Genomic DNA, 24,151 nt, shown 5'->3' with positions numbered 1-24,151 from the left:
TGGGATAGGCTAGTGCCCTTGAGGTGTCAATTGTGGCACCGAGGTATTGTTGTGTGTGGGACGGTTGCAGCTGGGACTTGGGTTGGTTTATTGTGAACCCCAGGTCGTGAAGTTGCTGAATAGTGTACACACTGATTGTATGAGCTGGCTCTTATGAGCCAGTCGTCCAGATATGGGAAGACGTGTATGTGCTGTCTTCTTAGGTGTGATGCCACCACCGCTAGGCACTTGGTAAACACTTGTGGTGCTGTAGTGACTCCGAATGGAAGTACTTTGAATTGATCGTGCTGACCGTCCACTACGAATCTGAGATATTTCCTGTCAGCGTTGTGAATGGGAATGTGGAAATAGGCATCCTTGAGGTCTAGGGTAGCAAGGAAGTCGCCCTGTGAAAGCAGAGGAAGGACCTGTTGAAGTGTGACCATGTGGAAATGGTCTGAGTGTATGTATAGGTTTAGGGGTCTGAGGTCTAGAATAGGCCTTAGAGAGCCGTCCTTTTTTGGTATGAGAAAGTACAGGGAGTAAACTCCTTTGTTTTGTTGGTGCAGGGGAACTGGTTCTATTGCACTTTTTTGTAGGAGGGAGATTACCTCCTGCTTTAGCAGTAACAAATGTTCTTATGACATTGGGCGCTGTTTGGCTGGTATGTTTGGGGTGGTTGATGTTAGTTCGAGACAGTAGCCTGATTGAATTATCTGTTGCACCCACCTGTCTGAAGTGATGTTGGCCCAGACAGGAAGGAATTGTTGGAGTCTTCCCCCGACTGGAGTGGAATGGTCTGGGGGAAGTGGAGGGAAGTCATTGGGTGGGGGTGGAGGCAGAGCGGGAGTTGTTGGTTTTGCCTCTGCCTTTGTTGTTGTACCCCCTTTAACCACCTCTTTGGTAACCTCTAGTAAAGGTGGATTGGGTGGGAGCCTTGTAAGAAATGGAGGGCCTATCCGAGGAGTAGCCTCTGTGGGTGCTTGTGAAGGACGAGCGACGAAAGGAACGTCTGGGAGCTTGCGACTGCAAGGCTCCCATAGATTTGGTTGTGTCGGTATCCTTCTTCATTTTTTCAAGGGAAACGTCCATATTAGGGCCAAATAGGTGTTGCTCATCGAATGGCTGATTTAGTATGGAACTCTGGACTTCAGGTTTGAAACCTGAAATGTGTAGCCAGGCATGCCTACGCAGAAGGACACTGGTGTTTATTGCCCTTGAGGCGGTATCTGCCACATCTAAGGCACAACGGATGGAGGTGTTAGTGATGGTTTTACCTTCCTGTATGAGTTCATTGGCCCTATTTTTATACCTGTCTGTGAGGTGCTGCATTATGGACTCAAGTTCATCATAATGTGCCCTGTCATACCTGGCTAACAGCGCTTGGGTATTGGCAATACGCCATATGTTTGCCGCCTGTGACGCCGTTCGTTTGCCAGAGGCGTCCAGGAGTTTAGATTCCTTATCTGGTGGTGGTGCGTCACCTGATGATTGGGAATTGGCTCTCTTTCGTGCATTGGAGACTACAAGGGAGTCTAGAGGTGCGGGGCCTTTAATGGAGGCTGGATCAGTAGGGGCAGCCTTATACTTTTTCTCTATTCTAGGGTTGATGACTCGAGCCCTGACCGGGTCTTTAAAGACCTCTGGTTCATGCTTAATGACCCCTTTAAGCATTGGGTAAAATTGAGGTGGACCTTTGTGTGGTGTCAAAAGTGTCCATGAGAAAATCTTCCTCCACGGTGTCTGTGTGTAGGGCAACCCCGTGGTACTGGGCAGCTCTGTGGAGGAGCCGATAGTGTCCTCTGGAGGGGAAGGCCTGGAGGGATAGATGTCCTCTTGTGGGGTGTAAGGGACGTCTGGGATACTATAATCATCCCAGGGGTCTAGGGAGCCAGTAGGAGTAGGGTCCCCTAGTGGTTGATCGTCCGCACCTCCCCCTGCATCATCTGAGGTGTTGTCATCATCATCATCTACTGGAGTAGGTGATGGTGTAGGAGAGCGGTGTGGTGGGGGAGGAGGAGGAGGAGGAGGAAGAAGAAGAGAAGGGATCCTTAATGGAGAGGTAGTAAAGTCTCACTTTTTAGGTGGTGGAGCCGGTGCAGGCGTATCTAGCGGTCTCTTCTTGATGCTAAGCATTAAGTGACCAGTCTTAGGATCCTTCACAAGAATTTTTTGGGTAGGATCTGGCCGAAACAGTTCTTTTGTGGGAGGCAGATCCTTTGGTGCTGACGGTGTTGGTGCCGTAGGCTTTTTCAGCGCCGACTCGGTAGCGGTTCTGGGTTTGGAACCGTGCGGTTTTGCAGTGTCTTTGGCCGATGGAACCTGTTGTTTCCTCGGTTCCGAGGTCTTTTTCGGCTTCGAAGCATGGGAGTCGGGGCCCCTTGGTGGCAGTTTTTTGGTCGGCTCCGAGTGTGTTGTCGGTGTTGAGGAGCCAGTGCCAGTCTTCGACGCCGAGTGCTTGGATGTCGAAGCAGCGGTCGGAGTGGATGAGGAAGAGGACGACTTATTTTTCGCTGCCTGTGTATGTTTTTCGGCACCGAGGGTAGGCTGACTCGAGCCCGAGTCACCTGAAGGCTTAGTAGGCTTCTTTACCGGGCCTGAAGGCGAGGCATGGGAAGCAGTCTCTCAGTGTGCACCTGGGCCCGAAGGTGAAGGTGGGACCGAAGCCTTTTTAGATGATGTTGAGGGAGGGGTTGGGGTCGGGGTCGATGTCTGTACTCATGGCCCTCTGTTCTGGAGTGATGTCCTCGACGTCGGAGTCATATGCTTCGGAGGCGCTGATGAGGCCTTCCTCGACCCACCCCTGCTCTGGCACATTGATGCCCTCTTAGAAGATGTCGTCGGGGATCGAGGATGACGAGCGAGCCATGGGTCTTCTAGCTCGTCGGTCCCGAATCGTCTTCTTGAAGCATCAGGAGGCGCAAGCTGGACAGTCTCTGGCCTCGTGCTACGGTGAGAGGCAGAGGTTGCACACCTCATGCAGGTCAGTGTGGGGAAACTTCGACCCACATCGAGGACACTTTTTGAATGGCGTCCTTTCCATGAGCCGGAAGATGAGGCCCAGATAGGCCCGAAGGCCTTCATCGACGACCGGAATCGAAGACTTCGAAGTTGTTGAGAGTCGCGTGGATTGGGAAAACGCGATCGAGACAATACTGTCGAAAAGGGAAGGATTGCGTGTCGAGAGAGAAAACCGGTAACGGTTCCGAACTGGAGCGCGAGAAACACATCTGAGCCCGATGGCGTAAAAAAACAATCTGAGGATGGAGCCGATGCCTATGCGCACTATCATCCAAAGGAGGAGTCACCTACCTCGTGACTTCCAAAAGACTTTCCAAGACAAAAACAAGTGCAAACATCCGAGCCCAACACCAGATGGTGATCTACGCATAGTGTGTAATCTGCAGCACATATGCCAGGGGCAATAGAAAGAGCCCATTTGGATGTCTCTCGGAGGTGTGTTTGGGGGGGCTGCAAGAGCCAAAGAAGACTGAGTGATTGTAAGAGCCTGAGTAATTGTAAGAGGAGCTGCATGAGCCATAGGAGGCTGATTGATTGTAAGAGAAGTCTGAGTGATTGTAAGAGGAGCTGCAAGAGCAGCAGGAGACTGAGTGATTGTAAGAAACTGAGTGATTGTAAGATAAGCTGCAAGAGCCACAGGAGACTGAGTGATTGTAAGAGGAGCTGCATGAGCCATAGGAGGCTGAGTGATTGTAAGAGGAGCTGCAAGAGCAGCAGGAGACTGAGTGATTGTAAGAGGAGCTACAAGAGCCACAGGAGACTGAGTGATTGTAAGAGACTGAGTGATTGTAAGACAAGCTGCAAGAGCCACAGGAGACTGAGTGATTGTAAGAGACTGAGTGATTGTAAGACAAGCTGCAAGAGCCACAGGAGTACGAGTGATTGTAAGAGGAACTGCAAGAGCCACAGGCGACTAAGTGATTGTAAGAGACTGGGTGATTGTAAGATAAGCTGCAACAGCCACAGGAGACTGTGTGATTGTAAGAGGAGCTGCAAGAGCCACAAGAGACTGAGTGACTGTAAGAGGAGCTGCAAGAGCCACAGGAGACTGAGTGATTGTAAGAGGTGCTGCAAGAGCAGCAGGAGACTGAGTGATTGTAAGAGACAAGGTGATTGTGTAAGAGGAGGTGCAAGAGCAGCAGGTGACTGAGGGATTGTAGGAGGGGACTGAGTGATTGTAAGAGGAGCTGCAAGAGCCACAGGAGACTGAGTGGTTGTAAGAGAAGCTGCAAGAGCCACAGGAGACTGAGTGATTGTAAGAGGAGCTGCTAGAGCCACAGGAGACTGAGTGATTGTAAGAGGCGCTGGACGAGCAGCAGGAGACTGAGTGACTGTAACAGGAGCTGCAAGAGCCACAGGAGACTGAGTGATTGTAAGAGGAGCTGCAAGAGCCACAGGAGACTGAGTGATTGTAAGAGGCACTGCAAGAGCAGCAGGAGACTGAGTGACTGTAAGAGGCACTGCAAGAGCCACAGGAGACTGAGTGATTGTAAAAGGCGCTGCAAGAGCCACAGGAGACTGAGTGACTGTAAGAGGAGCTGCAAGAGCCACAGGAGACTGAGTGATTGTAAGAGGCGCTGCACGAGCAGCAGGAGACTGAGTGACTGTAAAAGGAGCTGCAAGAGCCACAGGAGACTGAGTGATTGTAAGAGGAGCTGCAAGAGCCACAGGAGACTGAGTGATTGTACGAGGAGCTGCAAGAGCAGCGGGAGACTGAGTGATTGTAAGTGTGGGAGGAGAGCCATTCCCCTGCTGCACTCTTGATGCCCCTGGAGGGGAGAGCGGCCATCATGGTGGGGTGTCCACTTCTTGAATGCTGATAATACGTCAGAAAAAGCCGGGGGAAACAGGGTAGATAATTATGGGTGGCAGAAAGTATAATGATGACAGATCAACATCAAGCAATGCAAGCGTCACAAGGTGTCACACCCTTTGACACAGGTTCCTTTACAGGTTTAGTGGGGTCAGTAGCATCCACAAAGGCTCAATTAATGAAAGCCTTTGATGCTGGAAAACTATTGTTGCAGGTAAGTAACTTTTTCTTCACATGCACTGATCCTTTCATATATGCAGTAGGCTGTATACTTCCTGTTGCAGTTGTAGCGGAATCACATGCATCCGTCCAGAGTCCGCCTGGAGTCAGAAATGGAAGTTCACAGCATAACAATGCCAGAAAACCACTGTTACAGGTAAGTCTCCTTTTCTTCTCAAGCACTGATCCTTTCTAGATTCAGTATGAAGATCACTGTGCAATTCCCTCTGCAGCTTTAAATGGGTCCAAGGGGTCAGACAAGGGATAGACAGGAAATGTCTCTGATAAATATATCAAACATGGAGAACCATTGAGCGCACTGTCAGCCTCTTTTACGAGCCCCAAGAGGATCTGTGGATTGTCCTGAAAGAGGAAAGGGAACTGTACAGGATACTTAAGGTTTGAAAGACTTCAACTCTCCAGCACCATTGGTATCGGCAAGTAACTAGTCTCACAGCCATCGTCCAGTCTCTTATCAGCTTGCTAGAGAAGCATGGCCGTTATAACAAACCTTTCAGTGCACCTGCCTGAGGCGGATACACCACTTTCCAACAAGACTTTAGGCTATCACTTATTGCAGTTAGGAGATGGCGCCAACACCAGCCAGGTCCCAGTGCACAAGCCATTGGAGCCTGCTGGAAATACTTACATTGTGGTAGTTGTTAGGGCCATCAAGGCAACCACAGTCTTTCATCTCTACGCACTCCTCGTCACTCAGCACAAAGCCACGGTCGCACTGGCAGCCCTCCACACAGGACGTGGGACGGTCGCAGTTGGCCGGGGCGTATAGATTGGTGCAGGTTGCCGGGCAGGGTGACGTACAGTCCGAGTAGTGGCTGTTGGGTGGGCACGGCAGAGCTGGAGGGGAAAAGAAGCACAGTAGTGAAGGCCTGTGCAATTAGACGCCTTTGATAAAGCAACAATCATTAATCAGAAAGTAGTATGCCTATCCATTTCATGGGCTCCCACCACACTGGGGCTCAGACAGGCAGATACAATGCAAGCCAACCCATCCACCCTTGCACCCCGACTCTACTCTCATGGTGATGCAGAAAATAGCTAAACTGAGAGGAACTTCTTTAAAGACTGTGTGGCTGAATCTTCTGAGCCTACCAGACTCGCTGAGGCATTAGTTCCTGATTTCGCTCTATGCCAGCCCCCCCACAGCTGACCCCGCCCACCCTTCCACTAGTGTGATGGTTGCTGCCATAGGACCCACATTATCTGCTACCTTGAATAACAAGGGTATTCCCATGTCATGTGTCTACAACCAGAAGTCTGTGTGTTGCTTTCTGATGGGCAGTGAATGGACTGACAGCCCCACTGGGTGTGTTACGTACGGCAGAAAGTGCTGTTCCTCCACTTGATCTCCACGCCTTGGCTTCGGCATGCCTCCACATAGGACTGAACGTTGTCGCACAGGGTTGATGTCATGCCCTGGTACTCGCACATGTCGTAGACGCAGTTCTGAATAAACGACAAGGGGTCTATCGTATGGTGGCACGGCTGGAAGTTAGCGGACAGCATCTCCTTGCACAAGGCCTCCATACGCGCCATTTCCTCCTGTGTGCATGATGGGCCTAGGTCCACACGTGTGTCAGGCTGACAGCTTCAGGGGAGGAAGCAAGTGGGCAAGATGACATCATACAGTGGCACATGAAAGTTAAATTGAAAACATCTAAACAGAGTACCTTTTACCTTCGTTCTTCACCCATATATTTGAAAATTCCACTCATTCTTTTCTTAAACATCAACATGTCTCATTTAAGGCCAACACAGAAGCATTCTGTGTTGGCCACTCCACACAGCTTACTCCACACTCCCCGAGTTCATTTACAAGTCACCTTTACCCCTCCCCTGATGCTTGAATCTTTGTAGATTTCCACGCTCTTTGTAGTCCTATTCAGTAGCCATGGGTGATTGAGTACTGTGTATCACAAACTGTAACAAATTGCATGTGTGAGCTTTTTATTGTGGTCCATGTCACTGCATGCTGTTCTTACACTTGTCATACAATGCAACTGCGGTGCATGTGTGTGTGGCTTGGCAATTTACTTTGAATATCCTTAGTGTTGAACCACCTTATATGATGTAGTATACAATGTATATTGCTGATACTATACGTTATGACCTATATTCATAGCTTTTTCTGTATATATTTATCTTTTTACCAAACAGAATGGTGGTATCCTTTAGCAGCTCCAGGTACCTGTCCTGAAGATGACCACGTCCAATTCTAGACCTATGAAGTCGAAACGTCAAGAACACTAATACAACTGTCTCATATTTTCAAAAGATTCGTCGAAGTGGTGTGTCCGCACATATTAGCTTAGCCACTGCACCATTTTTTGATACTTGTATGTGCCACCATTTTCTTGTGAACAAAATTACTAATCTTGTTTATTAGACCGAGCAATTAAGACAAGGTTCAACTAAACCTAATATAAATAGACCTCATCACATGATCATAGCCCTTATGCAATTGTCTTTTACTCATTAACTGAAGAGGTCTTTGGACCATGTTGTATTATAATAAAACAGTAAAATGTTGTTTAAAAAACAAACTGAAGCGGTCTCAGATAAGATACGGTTATAAATATGTTCATTTTAAAGACATGATACACACTAGACATTGGTCGTAACTGTGGTTTGTGTTCTGCCGAGACCGAATATAGGTTATGCCTCAAATGCTTGACCAAGCTACGTGGAAAACTCAAATACAAACAGGTTAATCTTTAGAAGTACAGGAGATCCCTCGGGCCTGGTACTGGTGATGAATGACCATAAGCACCAGGGACACTGCCTTGTAGTCTCAGGCTGCCTGAAGCCCAGGGAAGAGATCAAACAATCCTCAAACATATCCTTTTAGGAAACTGCACCATATACTCAAGCTCCCGGCCAGTTATCAGAGATCATAACTGGTCTCATACTCAAGTCCCTCAAGGAACTCATTTACATGAAGGTGTTCAGAGATCAGTCAAGCATCGCTGTTAAAAAAAACCTTTAAGAAACAACACTACCACGCGTCTGCTAATTTATCCAATGTTCTGCCTGACAAAGTCTTTCCAGCAATTAACCCCAATCTGACCCCCATGAACGTACCCATAGATAGACCATGATTCTTCAAAGAAACTCACCCAACTCAAGTGCATGAAGGTCATTAGAGAAAGAAGAATGTTTGACTAATAATCCAAGGATCCAACCCCACGCACATGATGAGGCTAGGGTCCACGCAATGGTATGTCTGATTAAGACCTTCTTGTAACTCAGCCGCCAACATGTGAATGTCCTAAAAGGATTGTACTAGAAACATTACTTACCCTGGGTCACTGTCCCCTTCTGCCTTCCAGCTGTTGCCAAACTGGGTGACGTTCGCGGCCTGCTGGCCGTTGGGCATCATGAGCTCATCGGTACCGTTGGCATTGTAGTTACCACACATACCGCAGACCTAGTTAGAAGCAACAGATCAAGGAATGTGAGGGCAGATTAGAGACAGCCGGGAGACCCAGCCAACGATGCATGGTCGGCAGCTGACATACAACGAAGAGAGTCGCAAGGACTTTCATCTTTGAAATTCAGATGGATAAAAAGGAAAAGGTGTGAAAGAGAACTTTAAACATCGCAGGGAGGGTTTAAACACATTAAGCTTTAGTGTGATGACAGAGACAAAATAAATAGAAAAAATATTTCTTATACATATAACTAACACATAAAACAACAAAGGCTATGAACACAGAAGAGAAGGCAAAGAGATGGCATTAAAGGGATTTTTAAAGAACTCAGGTGAACAAACATAGTAGAGCGGTGATATGAGAAAGACATGTCAAAACCTCAGGGGAACATATGTGGTACAAGAGGTAGAGGGATCAACTTCAAATACTTCAGCAGGACAAACGTGTTAGGGCTGATTTGATGTATTACTTCTGAAGCACAAAGTTCAGTCCCGAGGTCACTGTGGAGCTGGAGGAAACAGAATAATATGATGCCTGAAAAGAACTGAAGTAGTGAGGAAGAGCGGAAAAGAGAACTCTTGAGACAGCAGGAGAAAGTTCTTAAGTCCATTATAATTATGGGTGGTCCTGAATTTATCCCAGAGCCTTGAGCTCAGAAGCAAGCAAGAGGGAATGCCATTCCCCAGCCCCTCCCCCATCTCAGAACATCTGGATCAGAAACCTAGTGAAGAGAGCTGTATCACACAGGGCTTGATCATTAAGATGGGAACGGTCAAGGTCACAGTAGCATTCGGGGCAGATTCATTTAAATGTTTTGTGCTGCGTTGCAGCAGGGGGAAAGCACACCGAAGAGGGTTACATACAAAGATACGGCACTGCTGCTGTCACCCTCTGTGCTGGTGCTCATATAGGTTGCCTAGCACCACGCACACCTCTTTGTACCATTGCCTAAAGGGGGTGTGTGATATCTTGCCTAATTTTGGAATGGAAAGTACCTTCCAGTACAAAATACTATGCTTAGACTAGCTTAAAAACTTTTCAAGCATTGTCCATGTCCTGCACATTGAGGCGCACGTTTAATATGGGAGAAGTTTGGAGAATTTACAAGATTCCTCCAACTTAACTCCTGCTTTGAGGAGGTGCCGTTGGTGGTGCAAAGCCCGGTCTACCATTGCAGGCGGACAGGGCGGTACATCAGCAACCAAAGGTGGTAGCAGGGGAATGCACATGGCCCGCCAGGGGATACTTTTGTGACGCAAGGTAGCACAGAGTGCTATCTGGTTACTTTAAGGCTACATTCCAGCACAAATAAAGTTTTCCGCTGGAAAGTAAGTACTAAATCAGTACATTGTGCCAGTTTGTGCCATTGTTATTGACTTTGTAGTGGGTAAAGGGTTGATACATTTGCCCTTTTGTGAATTAGGCAGGGAGTCTTAAACCTGAGCATATGATCTTTTATCCAGTGTATTTCTCTACGTGTTCTACATGATCACATTTTTTTTTCATTGGAGCTTCTCTCCAAATTGCAAAAGTTTAGATAAGGGAGAAATTTGATACAAGAGGACTGTTTACCTAATGGTTAAAAATACAGTACATCGAGGCATAAATGCATAAAAGGAGGAGACAGTTGTAATGAGAGAGATATAGAGATATTTAAATACTGTAACGTTATATATAAAGAAGTGGGAAAGGTTTTTTATTCAATACCAAAGAGTTATGAACACAGTTGTTAGGAGAGGTGAGATATGACAGATGATTAAATATATCAGTAGACAGACAATGTGCCGGATATTTAAATACCTCAGGAGTTGGGGAGGTGAGTATTTTCCAACAAAGCTGTAACATGAGGACAAGAAGACATCTAGAGGTCAAGAGATTAGACTCCCTGGAAGATGCTCTGGGGTAACATATGCAAGTGCTCCCCAGAAAGGGTGGTACATGCAAGGACCCCCTTGGTTTTCGGCTTCGAGTAGCATGCCTTTCAATGATTATCACTTTCATTCTGTCATTCGCATTCTTGAATCTCATGAAGAGACCCACAAGCTCCTGGGTGCATTATTTTGTATTATTGTCATATAATGTCAAATTAGAGGACTTCTTTAAGAGTTCCATGGCTCATTCTTACTCTTGTGAGACCAATAACTCAATACCAACCAAAGTCTTTGCTCACTTGGCAAAGGCTCAGGTTGTACAGCTATAGGGTACCTCATTGGTAAGCAAACCTACTAGCTAATGGTACTGAAGCGTTCCTGATCAACGTCACACAAAGTTTGACTGCACGGCATCATGAGACCTGTACACTGGCAGGACGATGCTCGACTACTCAATCCAACGCCTCCGGGATGATCTCTGTATCGCTGCTGTTATCCGAGTCTGTTGAAGGGTATCTTTCCCATTCCATGACTATGTATGCCCCTATGGGTGTGGGATGCTCGGGAACCTTCATCTGCACCCCATTGTCAGGCAGCGTCTCAGCGATAGGAGTAGAGTCTGTTTGCAAGGTTTTGACTGCGTTTTCAACCAGACGTGTATTATTTGGTTGCATAAAAGAGCATTTTGCCTTATTAAGGTTTCAGGTACATATGAGATAGTGGCTTGAGCTTCCATGTCTACCCTATCCTCTCACACAGGGACAATATATAGACAAATGCTGCCCTATATATGGAATAAGCAGGGTGTAGGAAGGTGGATATCTGACTATGGTTTCCCCCCAACTTTTTGCCTAGTGTCTAGCTGGTTTTTTGACTTAGTTGGCCTGAGATCCTGCCATTCAGGGTCTCAGGCTGTCTGCTCTCTCTTTAAAATGGACTCCATGTACCCTAGGTACATGCCCAATTGGTAAGAATCACCTTATTGGACCCTGTACAGTGTACCCTAGGTACCCAGGGCATAGGTGTACCCTAGGCCTCCCAGGGGCTGCAGCATGTATTATGCCACCCCTGGCCTGGCCTTCCAATCAGACACAACTGGCTGATCACTCAGCTGGGGCAAGGTCGTGTAATCATCCCTTGCTTAGGTGTAGTATTCCTATACCTACCCTATATATAGACACATGTGTACCTATCAGCCACTCCTATGGCAGGCCTTAACAATCCTGGAGGCAGAGTGCTTGGTAACATGTGAGATGGTGCTCTAGCATGAGCTGAGCCTGTCTGCAGCTTTCGGAACCATGTCCTTATAGCTGTTCTATGATATAGCCTACCATATACTCTTAAAGTGCCTTATAATCTTAAACGGTTATGGTAACTATGGTTTGGCTTTATCAAAACATGTCGTGTAAGGTGTCTAACACTTTGGAATAATACCCCCATACCATTTATGGTGATGAGGATATTATTCCCCCCCTTCTAGAGGGAGATACATGTTAAAATCCTACTTTTCTGTTTAACTCTGACCAAAGCCTCAGCATCACAAAATGGATGCTGCTGCCACAGACACGGGTCTGACCTCCTGCAGCTGGGAGCCCTCCCAGCCAGGGAGGCCTGGACAATAGGTTTCCTGCTTGGGGAGGTGCTAGCACCTCCCCAGACAGACTTTAGTGTATTGGGGCAGGGAGGGCTGAAAGGAATGAGACATGCCTGGGGCACACAAGCTGCTCCATGCATAGTCCAGTTCAAACCGGTGCTGGGGCACTCCAGCCCCAGATCTGGCGCGAAACTGGACAAAGGAAAGGGGGTGTAGACACTCCCCTTCCTGGTCCCACCCATAGGAGGAACCTTGCAGGTAGCCCAGCCCACTAGCCCAGTATATCAGTAGGTAGCTGAGCCCTGCTAAATTAGATTAACCTGAATCTGCAACTTGTACAGAAACTCTGGACCTTCGACATTCGACCTCAGGAAGAAGACTGAAGAAATCTCCCTTGTGGCCAAGGAGTGACCACCCTGGGCAACCAGGCACCATCCAGCGACCGCTGCTTGCTTTGCGACTGATCCTACGAGGGACGACTGCAGAGACTGACCAGCGCCGAGACTTCCAGACACCTCTGAACCAGATCCACATCTACAGCAAAGCTGAGACCCGTGGAGGCGACGAGGGACGTGGGACCGGCGACTTGGGAAAAGTGGCTAGTAACTGACTAGCGCGACTTCTGAGGCTTCCTCGAGGCTGTGCTTGGGGAATTGAGAAGCCCCCATCCCGAGCACCATCTGCAAAGAAGATCAGCTCCCCACACTTCACGTGTTCTGCGTGGGGCTCTTCTGCACCTGAGTTGCTCGACGTGTTGTCCGGTTGCTGGCCCGTTGGCTAGTGACCTCTGTGACGACGAACCTTTGATTTCACCTTGCTGGTCCGGCTCCTCCAGACTGGCACTCACTCCTCTGTGAAAGAGAAGCACCCCAGACCTTCCTGGTGTGCACCAGAAGCAAGTCCTCCATCCTGCGTGGGTTCCGCTTGCTAAGGCTTGTTGGGTCCTGACTCGACTTCGACGCCGCCGACAGCAAGATCCTTCGTGGGACAGCTCACCTCCTGGTCCTGGTCATCCTCGACACCTCCTGGTACCCGTGACTGCTGCGACAAGCTTCACCTCTTCACCTGCATCTTCACGACATCGCCTGGTTCCTTCCTGGTTCCTTCCCGGCTCCTGGCTGGTGACCTAGACTCTGTCCCTTCTGCTTGCAGGTATCCTTCCTTCTTGATTCCATCCTTGGGATCCACCGGACACTCTTCACTGACTGCCTGTCAGCAAATTTCCTTCAGGCATCCATAGGAGTCAACGACAAAACCCGACGCAAGTTCACACCTATGCACCCGCAGCCCGTGGGCTAGGTAACTTGAGTACTTCGGTGCTCACAAGGGTATTGACTATCCAAGGGTCTAGTTTCCGAGTCTCGACTTCCTAGCTATACCAGAAGAGTCCTAAAACTGTTAATTTCTAATAACTTCCATTTCTATAGACTTTTACGCATTACGCGTGAGTGTTTCCACTCTGCACCTGAATCCCGTGGGCCTCCCACTTCCTAACCTTTGGTAGTATAGTGTAGCCCCAGCGATTCCCTATGCCTAGGCCTATCCTGTGTTCGTGAAAGTGGTTCTTATACCACTTACTCAGTATATGGTTTGCGTGGCCCCTAGGGCCTAACTGTATTACTTACCTGTGTGACTTAATGTATGCTTAAATAAGACTGTGTTGTACTTACCTCGAATCTCATAAAGAGTGCTGAGGGTTCGACTAGAATAAATACATTCTATTTTTATAGATATCTGTTGTGGTGTCCTTTCATTTGGTATTCAAGGGATTACATATGGTATAACAGCTGGCTTCACATGCCATTCAGAGTTTAGCCTAAGACTGCTCTTGTCCATGCTACCACTAGGATAGCTGGTCTATAAGGTTGACTTTACAACCAATCACCATAAGGGTTGTTTGGACTGATACAAGGTGTACACTAGAATTAGTGACATCATATATCAGGCCGACTTCTCACACAGGGGACATGGATTGTGTTGTTCAGGTTACGCACAAAGGCGTGGGCTTGTGCCTTATGCTGTCCTTTGGCACTTGCATTGCCAGTGAAACAAACATATCAATAATTTAAAGGCTCGCGGAGGCACCAGTGGCAGCGGGTTTACATGTTTCAAAGTCGTGTTACCCAGGGGAAGCAAGAAGAGAGAGGTTGGACGTGTAACTGTGTGCTTCCTGTTTGAAGGCCATATCAAGTACAGCTTCTAGAGCATGTGTTTAGAGGCTCAATTTGGGATGAAAATAAATTTAGAAAGCGAGAAATACAGTGGCGAGAAGCTACTTTGAGCTAAGCAGAAACATCCACACATAGCAAAAGATTTTTGGACAAAAAGTACATTTTCTAGCAAAAATATTTGTTTTCACAATTTTTGGAGAAAGTGGAAGATTGTGATGAAACTGTGTATGAATAAAAACAACTAGTGGCTCTTTAGATGTTTTGCAGTTAATGTTTTTGACTCTGTGTGCTTGTAAGCCGATGATACTGGAGTTGATATTTTAGCATGGATCCTCCTATAGGAAGCTCAGCCCTGACAGGTGACATAGAGATGCCATAAAGACAGTCAGGCTCCACCCCTTTCCCCGCCCACCTCCTCCCTCCTAAAGCAGGGTGTCTTACCTTATCATAATAGGATCCAGGGATCTGTATCTCCAGGTGGTGATTCCCGTCAAACTTTACCACCAAGCCAAAGTCTGTCTCTACCACAGAGTAGATACCGCTGGCGACAATGGAGACTCCCGGAATCTGGTTAATGACCGGAACCCTCACTCTTTCGTCGTCAATCTGGGAGGAGATAGAGACATTGTGTTCAGAGAAACTGTAATGAGTTATGAGAGAAAAGAGGTGAAGGGACACACAAGAGTCAGAAACATCTTGGAGAGGGGAACAGGCAACTAAGAGAACTGAAGGGAAGGAAGAAATTAGGCTGGAGGTGAAAAGGGTGTGAGTAGGAGATGCAGAGAAGAGACAGTGGAGGAGAAAATTAAAGAGAGCAAAAACTGTTTTGTTGAAAGGGAGGACAGAGAGGGGTTAAACAGGGACAGAAAAAATTGTTGAGAAGTGAGGGGGTCAAAGTTGGCAAAAACAGGGAGAGCAGGAACTATCTAGTGAGAGGGAAGGAAGAGGTAAACAAAGAGAGGCAAGATGAAAAGGGTCTGCAAAAGGGAGAGCACCATGGAGTAAATTAGGGAAAGGTGGAACTGCTGAAGAGTGATAGACTCAGTCAAGGAAATGCAGCCAACAAGGAACATCCTGTAACATCAGCATCCATCCACGGCCACCGCCAGAACCTGGACCCTGAAGACAAGGCGGCCGCCCCACTCACCAGAACCCTCTTGCTCTTCATCAGAGTGATCCGGTGACCGCGAAGGTTGATATGGGCCAGGCGGATGTACGAAAGCAAGGGCTGGCCGCGCTCCTCGTTCTTGGCCACAATGGTGAAGGGGGTGACTTGGCTGGGGTTGCAGACGTCCACTAGCGTGTAGGTGCAAGTGCCCATGAATGTGTGCATGAAGCTGTCGAAGGAGAAGTAGTGCGGGTCTCCTGCCACGTGACACGCTGCCACACCTGCGCAGAGGAGGAGAAGAATCCAGGAAGGGTGAGAATTCAAGAAGGGAGTAGGACAGGCAAAGATTAAATAGTGGAGGAGGGTGAACTAGCACTGTGAAATGAAATGAAATATTTATAAAGCGCGCGGATACTCACACGGAGTGTCCTGGCGCTAATCTCATGAGCCAGAGCTTGGATGGCATTTTTACCTCATTTTTACCTCATGTTAGAATTTAGAATTCAATACAACAATTAGTGATTTGGCATTAATTATATCATTTCTGCAATCCATTTCAATTTATTTTTTTCAATTTCTAATTTTGCATTTCAAATTCAAATGCCATTATGCTATATATTGATGGGAAATTCTTCAAATCTACTCAGAACCTGTAACCTAATACATCAATTAAGTTTTATTTGCCTGAATTTAGAAATTATTTCCATTCATAGTCACCCAGTTTAATGAATAATTCTGGTTTGTACTTGAATAAAACCCTATATTTCATTATGTGATTCTCTATATTAATTCTTAAATGTGTATGTTGTTCCATAAAGGTGCATCACGTTGAAAAACCTTGACAAAGAAGACCAATCTTGGCCACTTTCAGGGTTCACAATTGACTTGACAGTGGGGCAGCAGGTTAACATTTTCTTTTTAAGGCTGAACATCTGTTTTTAATATGATCCTGAATGATTAGATCAGTCACCTCTCCAGATAAGCACATCCTGCCTCCACAAATCTCTCATGGCATGTTGCACACCCCACAAATATGTTGGATGCTTAAAAATGTGTTTTTGTTGGTATCAAATTCTTCTGGAACATGAAAAGAAAAAAAACTGTTCATACAACAGATGATCATGTTTGTGCCCATCAGTTCCCAGCGTCTTTGCCCTACTTTCCCTACGCGAGAGCTGGTGCCAATGTACAAGTCATTGTCACAGCCACGACAACAGGTAGCTGTTACCACAACAGCTGTGGAGGCTGCTTTGGGAACTACCTCCTTCTTGCTCCACAGCCTCAACATCTCAGAAGTACAAGTCATTGTCACAACCAGGACAAAAGGTAGCTGTTACCACAACAGCTGTGGAGGCTGCTTTGGGAACTACCTCCTTCTTGCTCCACAGCCTCAACATCTCAGAAAATAAAAGAATATGGAGGGAAAACTTCACAACAACTGAAATATGATTCCCCAACAACAAAATGAAGGATCCAGGGTACCTGCTCGCCTCAAAAATGAATTTTTAAATATCTTTTCATTTAACTATGGATTTCAACTTGGCTACAAGTTGCGGCTAGCTGGTTAAGACAACTCTGAACTTTAATGCACCTGTTGCAGAAATCTCTAGGTGACGGACCTGAACCGTGTAGGAGCGACACCAATATTCTTGCTAGTAATGTCAAGAAAGTGATGGCCATCGAGATGTGTAGGGTATCACCTGTTTCTACAGCAGTACAAAGGTACAAAGCTGAACTATATAGAAAGACATGTTTTATAATGAAGAATGTAAATATTAAATGCTGGATTTGCAGAAAGCAATGCACAGCCCTCTATTTCCACACAGAGCAGGGAGAGCAAGAGCGTTGACCGAACCAACAGCTGGGCTGTACTGGACAAGAGCTGCAACAGAGCATCAGGACCAATCCGCCCACCCACCTGTAGTGAAGCAGTCTAGAAGTCCCAAGAGCTGCAACAGAGCATCAGGACCAATCCGCCCACCCACCTGTAGTGAAGCAGTCTAGAAGTCCCAAGAGCTGCAACAGAGCATCAGGGCCAATCCGTTCACCCACCTGTAGTGAAGCAGTCTAGAAGTCCCAAGAGCTGCAACAGAGCATCAGGACCAATCCGCCCACCCACCTGTAGTGAAGCAGTCTAGAAGTCCCAAGAGCTGCAACAGAGCATCAGGGCCAATCCGTTCACCCACCTGTAGTGAAGCAGTCTAGAAGTCCCAAGAGCTGCAACAGAGCATCAGGACCAATCCGCCCACCCACCTGTAGTGAAGCAGTCTAGAAGTCCCAAGAGCTGCAATAGAGCATCAGGACCAATCCGCCCACCCACCTGTAGTGAAGCAGTCTAGAAGTCCCAAGAGCTGCAACAGAGCATCAGGACCAATCCGCCCACCCACCTGTAGTGAAGCAGTCTAGAAGTCCCAAGAGCTGCAACAGAGCATCAGGACCAATCCGCCCACCCACCTGTAGTGAAGCAGTCTAGAAGTCCCAAGAGCTGCAACAGAGCATCAGGACCAATCCGCCCACCCACCTGTAGTGAAGCAGTCCAGAAGTCCCAAGAGCTGCAACAGAGCATCAGGACCAATCCGCCCACCCACCTGTAGTGAAGCAGTCTAGAAGTCCCAAGAGCTGCAACAGAGCATCAGGACCAATCCGCCCACCCACCTGTAGTGAAGCAGTCTAGAAGTCCCAAGAGCTGCAACAGAGCATCAGGACCAATCCGCCCACCCACCTGTAGTGAAGCAGTCTAGAAGTCCCCAGAGCTGCAACAGAGCATCAGGACCAATCCGCCCACCCACCTGTAGTGAAGCATTCTAGAAGTCCCAAGAGCTGCAACAGAGCATCAGGACCAATCCGCCCACCCACCTGTAGTGAAGCAGTCTAGAAGTCCCAAGAGCTGCAACAGAGCATCAGGACCAATCCACCCACCCACCTGTAGTGAAGCAGTCTAGAAGTCCCAAGAGCTGCAACAGAGCATCAGGACCAATCCACCCACCCACCTGTAGTGAAGCAGTCTAGAAGTCCCAAGAGCTGCAACAGAGCATCAGGACCAATCCGCCCACCCACCTGTAGTGAAGCAGTCTAGAAGTCCCAAGAGCTGCAACAGAGCATCAGAACCAATCCGCCCACCCACCTGTAGTGAAGCAGTCCAGAAGTCCCAAGAGCTGCAACAGAGCATCAGGACCAATCCGCCCACCCACCTGTAGTGAAGCAGTCCAGAAGTCCCAAGAGCTGCAACAGAGCATCAGGACCAATCCGCCCACCCACCTGTAGTGAAGCAGTCCAGAAGTCCGAAGAGCTGCAACAGAGCATCAGGACCAATCCGCCCACCCACCTGTAGTGAAGCAGTCTAGAAGTCCCAAGAGCTGCAACAGAGCATCAGGACCAATCCGCCCACCCACCTGTAGTGAAGCAGTCTAGAAGTCCCAAGAGCTGCAACAGAGCATCAGGACCAATCCGCCCACCCACCTGTAGTGAAGCAGTCTAGAAGTCCCAAGAGCTGCAACAGAGCATCAGGACCAATCCGCCCACCCACCTGTAGTGAAGCAGTCTAGAAGTCCCAAGAGCTGCAACAGAGCATCAGGACCAATCCGCCCACCCACCTGTAGTGAAGCAGTCTAGAAGTCCCAAGAGCTGCAACAGAGCATCAGGACCAATCCGCCCACCCACCTGTAGTGAAGCAGTCTAGAAGTCCCTCCTGCAGCCGACACTCCTCCACGGGGCTGCACCGCCACGCCTCGCAGGTGATCTTGTTGGAGCCGGAGCAGGTGCAGCGCTCGGTGCAATTGTTGTTTGTGAACCAGCTCTCGCCAACCTGAAGGGCCAGAGAGAGAGCGAGACAAAGAGATGCAGTGAGAACAGCTCTCCGGCACACGTACAACTATCTTGGCGGCAGCGATGGGATAGATGGAGGAGAGCTCTGACCCCAAACCTACTGAACGGGCTCCCGCCACAGGTGGTATCTGCAGCAATGCTTCTGTATCAGGGATGGAGGAAGCCTTAGAGAGCTGCCAGAGGGCTGTGCAGTGACAGCTATGATCATGATGATGAGACTTGGAGACATTTTCAATTTCCCCCAAGCTGGATTATTGGCAAAATAATAACAGAAATAATAATAATAATTCTATAGAAGGAAAAGCTGGGGGACAACTCACAAAAGTGTAGGAAATTCACACTCCCTGTAGAAATGTAGCGGTTTACAAAGAGTTGCCCTCGTGTGCATAAAAGTCGTAGATTCCACTGAGGCGGAAAAGGAACCTGCAGGAGATATCACTCAACATCCTAGAAGTACACCTGGAAACCAGATCCTAAAGACATTTTCCAGGAGTAATTTGTGAGTATAAAAACTTGGAAAAGTTCACTCATCAAAAAATGTTTTGTGAATAGGACTTATTTTCACATATTAAATAACTTTTCCCATCATACAGGGAGAGGTTGAGGGCAAGGGGTCATGGATGGTCCCAGGGATCTGAACCAAAATGGGTTATTTTATTGTGTTTTTTGTGGAATGAGTGATGACACTTATTCAAGCTGAAAAAGGTCGGTTGTTAGGGGATAACAGAATAAACATGGCACCCATCCAAACATTAAAAGGAAACAGAGTCATATTATAGTATAGATACTAGCTAAAGACTCCTCCCCTCCCATCAACCTTTGACCTTCCCATCCAATGAACTGTGCAGGTCAATTCCAGTTTCCGTGACCCACCAGGTGGTAGTTCTTGTCTGGGTCGGTGCAGCCGCACTGGCCAAAGGGGACACACTTGTCACCACTGAGGACAAGTCCTTCATGGCAGACGCAGCCCTCCACGCATGGCAGGTCGCAGGAGTTGGGGGCCGACAGGTCAGTGCAGGTGGCAGGGCAGGCTGTGCCACAAGCAGTGTAGTTACTGCCAAGAGGACAGTTCAGTGCTGTGGAGGAAACAGGAAAAAGTTCACTTTTTTAAAGCCACTCACTTTTCAATCACTCGCTATCCTTATTTCATTTACTCATTCACCAACTAAGAAATATGTTCACTCACTCACTATCCTTCTTATTTCATTTACTCATTCACCAACTAAGAAATATGTTCACTCACTATCCTTCTAAATTCATTTACTTATTCACCAACTAAGAAATATGTTTACTCACTCACTATCCTTCTAAATTAATTTACTTATTCACCAACTAAGAAATATAATGAGATTGACTGTATTTCCTCATTGTGGGCAATGCGAGAATATACTGACATGTAACTCTTGGGAGGGGAGACTGCTGTTGGGTGAATAAATGAGATCATCGCAAGGATACTGTGTGCTAAGGGTCTCCGATGATTAATCTGCGAGGTTCCTCACCCATTGCAAAGGGATGTGAGGTAAAAATAAGGAGACTGGGTGCTGATTGTCCCCAATGCTCAATCCATGAGGAATCCTCACATCTTCTATCAGGACTTAAGGTAATGACAAGGAGCCCGTGTGGCCATTGTCCCATGACACCTAATCCTTAATTCCTGCGTCAGGTGTAGCAGGTCTACCCCTCTAGAAGCAGTTGTTTTCTAAGATGTTTTCTCTGGGCTTTGCAGGATGGAACAGGATTTCTTCAAACGGTCATAGATAGCTAAGTGTTGGGTGACACAGAGATGATAATGTCTTTAGGATAAAGCCTGCGCCATTGTCTCTTCCAACCAAAACCAAGCAGTATCTGTGTTGCCTCTTATTGGGGGAGAACAACATGGGATTGGACCTACGGTCATGCACTTCACAAAGACATATCTCTGCTTAGGTATACATAGCAGCTGCCCAGAGGTCTTTTTGTCAACAAGGTTTTATTGGTCTTTTCGTAGGACCATCTCTAAACACCTATAGTAATTATCTGGCGACAATGTGAAAACTTAGATGTCACAAGCCAAAGGCAGTGTGAGGATGGTGATACCATTCATCAAGTGAGACAGTCTGGGCTGTGAGGTCACTAAGCGGAGAGGAGATTGAGTATTGTGAACTCACTAGCAAACAACAGTGTTAGAATGATGCTATCAACCCAGTGAAAGCATCCAAACTTTGAGGTCACTAAATAGAGACAATATGAGCACTGTAATGTCACTATGACATAACTGTGATGTCACTAGATGGAGACAATGTGAGCACGGTGATGTCACTATGTGATAACTGTGATGTCACTAGATGGAAACAATGTGAGCATGGTGATGTCACAATGTGATAACTGTGATGTCACTAGATGGAGACAATGTGAGCACTGTGATGTCACTATGTGATAACTGTGATGTCACTAGATTGAGACAATGTGAGCATAGTGATGTCACTGTGATAACTGTGAGGTCACTAGATGGAGACAATGAGAGCACTGTAATGTCACTATGAGATAACTGTGATGTCACTAACATGGACGTGTGGGGACTGTCATCTTATCACCAGCAGAAAATGAGGACTCTGATTTTAGTTCTTTAGCTATGAGATCAAGCTTGTGATTAATTGATGTGAAGCAAAGAGATGAGTGTGAAACTTGATTTTAGGAAGGACCTAAAACCATATACAGACCGAGTACGCTACTTACGGCAGAAGGTACTGTTCCGCCACACAATGTTCGTGACCCCTTTCTGGGCGCAGAGGTCAGCATAGGATTGCAGCGAGAAGCAGAGGGCTACGGTGTCCCCATCAGTGCCACATTGATCATAAACACAGTTCTCGAAGAAGTCTTCTGGCGGGACCTTGTCGTGGCATGCCTTGAAGACACCTAAAAGGCAAAGCGATGGAGAATCTGTGAGTTAGAGCAGGGAGAAAAAGGGCAGAGAAAGGACTTGAAGGAGGAAAATACTGAAAAAGATCATAATGAGGAATGGGGATAATGCAAGGGAAACAGAGGAAAGAACAAATAGCAGACACCCAAGAGAGAAGGGAAGATCAGAAAATGGAGTAAGGAAGAAGCAGAAGAGTTGTGCACAGAGAAGGAACAGATGGAAGGGAGGATGTTGGGGCATCTAAACTCAATAATTCAATAAACTTCTGCCCAAGGATCAGAATGAACAATCTTGACAAGTGCTATGAGGAACTCGTGTTTCAAGTATGAATATTGCCTTAAATATGTGCAACGAAGAAAGACTTTACCACGATGAAGTATAACCAAATATAGGGGCCACTAGGCATGTGTGTACGCTTGCATAAGGGCCATCTACATGAGCTCCAAAGGGCTCACTCAAACGGAATCATGGCCTACTTTGGGGGTACGGGCCCGCTGAGCACGAAAAGTCTCATTCACTGACCTCTCTGGACATGGTCTCCAGGGCATTGAATGTGCGATATATGGCCCATTCAAGGCCCTCAGCCCTCCAGCCTTGAACCCTTCCCTTCATGCCCCACACCATGGCCTGGATCCTCCAGGGACCGGGCCCTTGCATTCGAGGGCCACATCCTTAAGATAAAGATCTAGAATAACCTGCTCAATCCTGTAAATGACCTCACTCCATTGACCCTTTGCAAAGCCAAATCCAATAGGAATGTCAATAAATGGAAGGAAAACCTTTAAAGATTGAGATGCAAAGACACCTGAGAAACCAGCAGAAACAGCGCTCTCAAGAGACTGCAGTGGAATTTAAAAAAATATGTCACAGAGAGTATAAAACTACCATTCTTCATGGAAGATCTAACTGCTGGTCCTGGGTGATCTAACGAGTCAACCACTGCTGACATGAGATGCATTTGCTCTCTAGAGTTCAGCGTGAGATAAACCCTACTAAACAAGGAAAGAACCACAGGGCTGGCCAGGGGAAGTACAGTAGGAGATGCCGCTACGCTGATTTGTTCGCCAACACAAGTAATAACACAAGATGACACATAATGACAAGAAACTACAACAAATAGCTGAATATAAGGAAATGTTTGTCTAAACCTATTCTAAGGAAGATGCCTACACACATAGAGAATGTGCAGAAGAGCTACTTTCTGTTCTCACTCAATTTACCAATAGAGAATTTGCACTGCTATTATTCTTGCATTAAAATGGGAGTGATTGACTCCACTGTGTACAACCAAATATAAAAATGACAGCCGTACATCTAACAGCTCTTTCATTCTCAGGAAATAGATATTCAGAGAGTATGTTAGCTCAAGGTACATTACACAGACTGTTTTCTCCTAGCGGAGCATTACCACACACAGCAGGAACCCTTCTCAGAACTGCCTTCACATACTGGAAACAGGCATTAAAATATACAAATGTTCTCCCTGCATATGCGCCGAATGTGCCATTACTAGGCTTTCCAACTAATTTAGGAACACTCACCACTCGTAAGTTAGACCCATGGTTGCACGCCGGAGAGACAATAGGGGACTTATTTGGTAATGAAATGCTACTTACACACACTGATTTTGTAAATGAGCGGTGTCACGGATTCATTGTTTATGACTCATGCGAGTCTGTTACGGTACGTCAAAAAATACTGGGCACGAACCAGACACCCATGAACTTGTACATTTAATGTACCTCATGGGGACAGGCAGCCACTTAATGAGATGGTTCTACTGGGGCATACGTACACACCGCCCCACCCCCCTCGTTGCAACCGTAACCAAATGGGAACAGGATATTGACAGACCATTGTCAGACAAGGAGTGGGCAGCAATATTGGAATACCTAAAACAAACCTCCCGTAACGCCCGCTTCAAGTTCATTCAGTATATGATCACGCAGAGAGGGTACCTAACCCCACATAGACTACATGCCATTTTCCCTGCCATCCCACCACACTGTCCTAGATGCCCCGAACAAGACGCAGATGTATTGCATATGCTCTGGAATTGTCCCACCCTGAGACGATACTGGGTGGGAATAACCGCTGTCTTACAAGAGGTGGTGGGGGACATGGGTGGTACAAAGTCGAGGCAAGTCTACTGGGGCTATAGAAAAGACATAAAGAACTCAAAGTACAAACCAGATTCGC

At 47.1% G+C, this 24,151-nt stretch overlaps 1 protein-coding gene across 1 annotated transcript in view; it reads right to left on the bottom strand.

Annotated features, from left to right (window-relative positions):
* The window catches only part of LOC146782980 (IgGFc-binding protein-like), a 334,560-nt gene that overhangs the window by 60,436 nt on the left and 249,973 nt on the right, over nucleotides 1-24,151 (bottom strand). The window contains exons 74-81 of the mRNA XM_085639314.1: nucleotides 21,769-21,948; nucleotides 19,927-20,129; nucleotides 18,889-19,033; nucleotides 15,268-15,509; nucleotides 14,562-14,726; nucleotides 8,353-8,480; nucleotides 6,373-6,641; nucleotides 5,682-5,890 (exon numbers count right to left, since the gene is read on the bottom strand). Of these exons, the coding sequence (XP_085495440.1) occupies nucleotides 5,682-5,890; nucleotides 6,373-6,641; nucleotides 8,353-8,480; nucleotides 14,562-14,726; nucleotides 15,268-15,509; nucleotides 18,889-19,033; nucleotides 19,927-20,129; nucleotides 21,769-21,948 (1,541 nt within the window). The remainder of the gene's footprint in view (nucleotides 1-5,681; nucleotides 5,891-6,372; nucleotides 6,642-8,352; nucleotides 8,481-14,561; nucleotides 14,727-15,267; nucleotides 15,510-18,888; nucleotides 19,034-19,926; nucleotides 20,130-21,768; nucleotides 21,949-24,151) is intronic.

The sequence above is a fragment of the Triturus cristatus genome, chromosome 12 (assembly GCF_964204655.1).
Source record: "Triturus cristatus chromosome 12, aTriCri1.1, whole genome shotgun sequence".
NCBI lineage: Eukaryota > Metazoa > Chordata > Amphibia > Caudata > Salamandridae > Triturus > Triturus cristatus.
Note: the sequence above shows the minus strand (reverse complement) of the source record. Positions and strands in the feature narration are given on the sequence as shown.